A 2,008-nucleotide genomic window follows, 5' to 3' on the forward strand; every position below is an offset into this window, starting at 1 on the left:
TGGTAGACAGAAACTGAAAGCCCGTCATATATATATATATATATATGTGTGTTTGTCAACCCAACATCGCTTGACAACTGATGCTGGTGTGTTTAAGACCCCGTAACTTAGCGGTTCGGCAAAAGAGACCAATAGAATAAGTACTAGGCTTACAAAGAATAAGTCCAGGGGCGTCGAATTGCTCGACTAAAGGCAGTGCTCCAGCATGGCCGCAGTCAAATGACAAACAATTAAAAGAGTAAAAAAAGGTATGATGTGTATGTTTGTGTATATTTACAGTGCCACTGGACTGGCTCCTGTGCAGATGGCACATAAAAAACACCATTTGAGCGTGGCTGTTGCCAGTACCTCCTGACTGGCCTTCGTGCGGGTGACACGTAAAAGCACCCACTACACTCTCGGAGTGGTTGGCGTTAGGAAGGGCATCCAGCTGTAGAAACTCTGGTGCAGCCATTTGGCTCGCCAGTCCTCAGTCAAACCGTCCAACCCATGCTAGCATGGAAAATGATAAAAAGCCATCCAACCATGACCATCTTTGTCTTTTTATATATCAGGAACGACACTGGAGGGTGTGAATCAGTTCCCTCTCTGGTGCAGCCACCTGTTATAGGGAGTCTTTTTGGTGTGTCATTGTATTTAAACGAAAACCAGACTGAAGTGATGTTATTTACAAGGCCAACCTGTGACTTCTTTGTATGATGTTTACATTGAAAACTGCTATTAAGTTATATTTTTTATGTCATTTGCAGGAAAGATATCCAAAAGATGTTACTTAATGGTGTCACAGTTATCATGGACCGTTATGCTTACTCAGGAATTTGCTACTCTGTTGCTAAAGGGGTAAATATTGTTTTCTCTGTGTGTATCTTCTTTGTTGTCGCCACCATTGTTACTATGACCATTTAGCCATCCGCCTTCCATACTGGCATGAAATTCTGTTGCTAAAAGGATAAATATTGTTCCCTGTGTGTGTGTGTCCTCATCATCATCTTCATCACCGTTTAGCATCCACCTTCCATACTGGCATGAAATTCTGTTGCTAAAAGGATAAATATTGTTCCCTGTGTGTGTGTGTCCTCATCATCATCTTCATCACCGTTTAGCATCCACCTTCCATGCTGGCATGAAATTCTGTTGCTAAAAGGATAAATATTGTTCCCTGTGTGTGTGTGTCCTCATCATCATCTTCATCACCGTTTAGCATCCACCTTCCATGCTGGCATGAGTTGGACAATTCAGTAGGAGCTGTCAAGCCAGAGGATTGCACCATGCTCTGCTGTCCACTTTGGGGCAGTTTCTATGACTAAATTATCATCGTCATTCTAATGTCTGATTTTCTGTGCTTGCATGGGTTGGATGGAATTTGTGGTGGTGCATTTTCTATGGCTGGATGACTTTCCTGTTGCCAACCCTTGCCAATGTTACCACATGACCAGACATGTATTCACAGCATATCGGAAATAACGGACACCACTTATTTACTCGTTTAGTAAATGAGACTACTACTGTCATGTGATGCCAAGACACAGACGGTAACACAAAGGCATGGTGCTCCAGCATGACCACAGCTGCATAGCTGAAATGAATAAAAGAATGTATATGACAAGTGGGCTTCTTTCAGTTTCCATCTACCAAATCCAATCAGAAGGCTTTGGTCTACCTAGAGATAAAGAAGTTGCTTGTGCAAGATGCCATGCAGTGGGACTGAACCTGGAACCATGTGGTTGGGAAGCAAACTTACAATACAACCACACTTGTACCTATTAATGATTTTATTTATAAATTAAATAATTGTAATTTTCTTTCCTCCCCAATATGAAAGATGGATGAATCAATGATTAAGCTGCTTCTGTAATTAATAAGTTAATTGGCTGTCATCATTAGGATTCACTCCCACCACGTGACACCTTGGGAAAATGTCTTCTATAGCCTCAAGCCTACCGAAACCTTGAGTTGATTTGGTAGATGGAAACTGAAAGAAGCCCGTTATGTCTGTGTTTGTCCTCCA

General features: G+C 41.8%; 1 protein-coding gene across 1 annotated transcript in view; it reads left to right on the forward strand.

Annotated features, from left to right (window-relative positions):
* LOC106880029 (uncharacterized) overlaps positions 1 to 2,008 on the forward strand; it is an 8,286-nt gene that overhangs the window by 2,200 nt on the left and 4,078 nt on the right. Inside the window, exon 3 of the mRNA XM_014929830.2 lies at positions 750 to 840. Within this exon, the coding sequence (XP_014785316.2) occupies positions 750 to 840 (91 nt within the window). The remainder of the gene's footprint in view (positions 1 to 749; positions 841 to 2,008) is intronic.

The sequence above is a fragment of the Octopus bimaculoides genome, chromosome 25, assembly GCF_001194135.2.
Source record: "Octopus bimaculoides isolate UCB-OBI-ISO-001 chromosome 25, ASM119413v2, whole genome shotgun sequence".
Taxonomy (NCBI): Eukaryota; Metazoa; Mollusca; class Cephalopoda; order Octopoda; family Octopodidae; genus Octopus; species Octopus bimaculoides.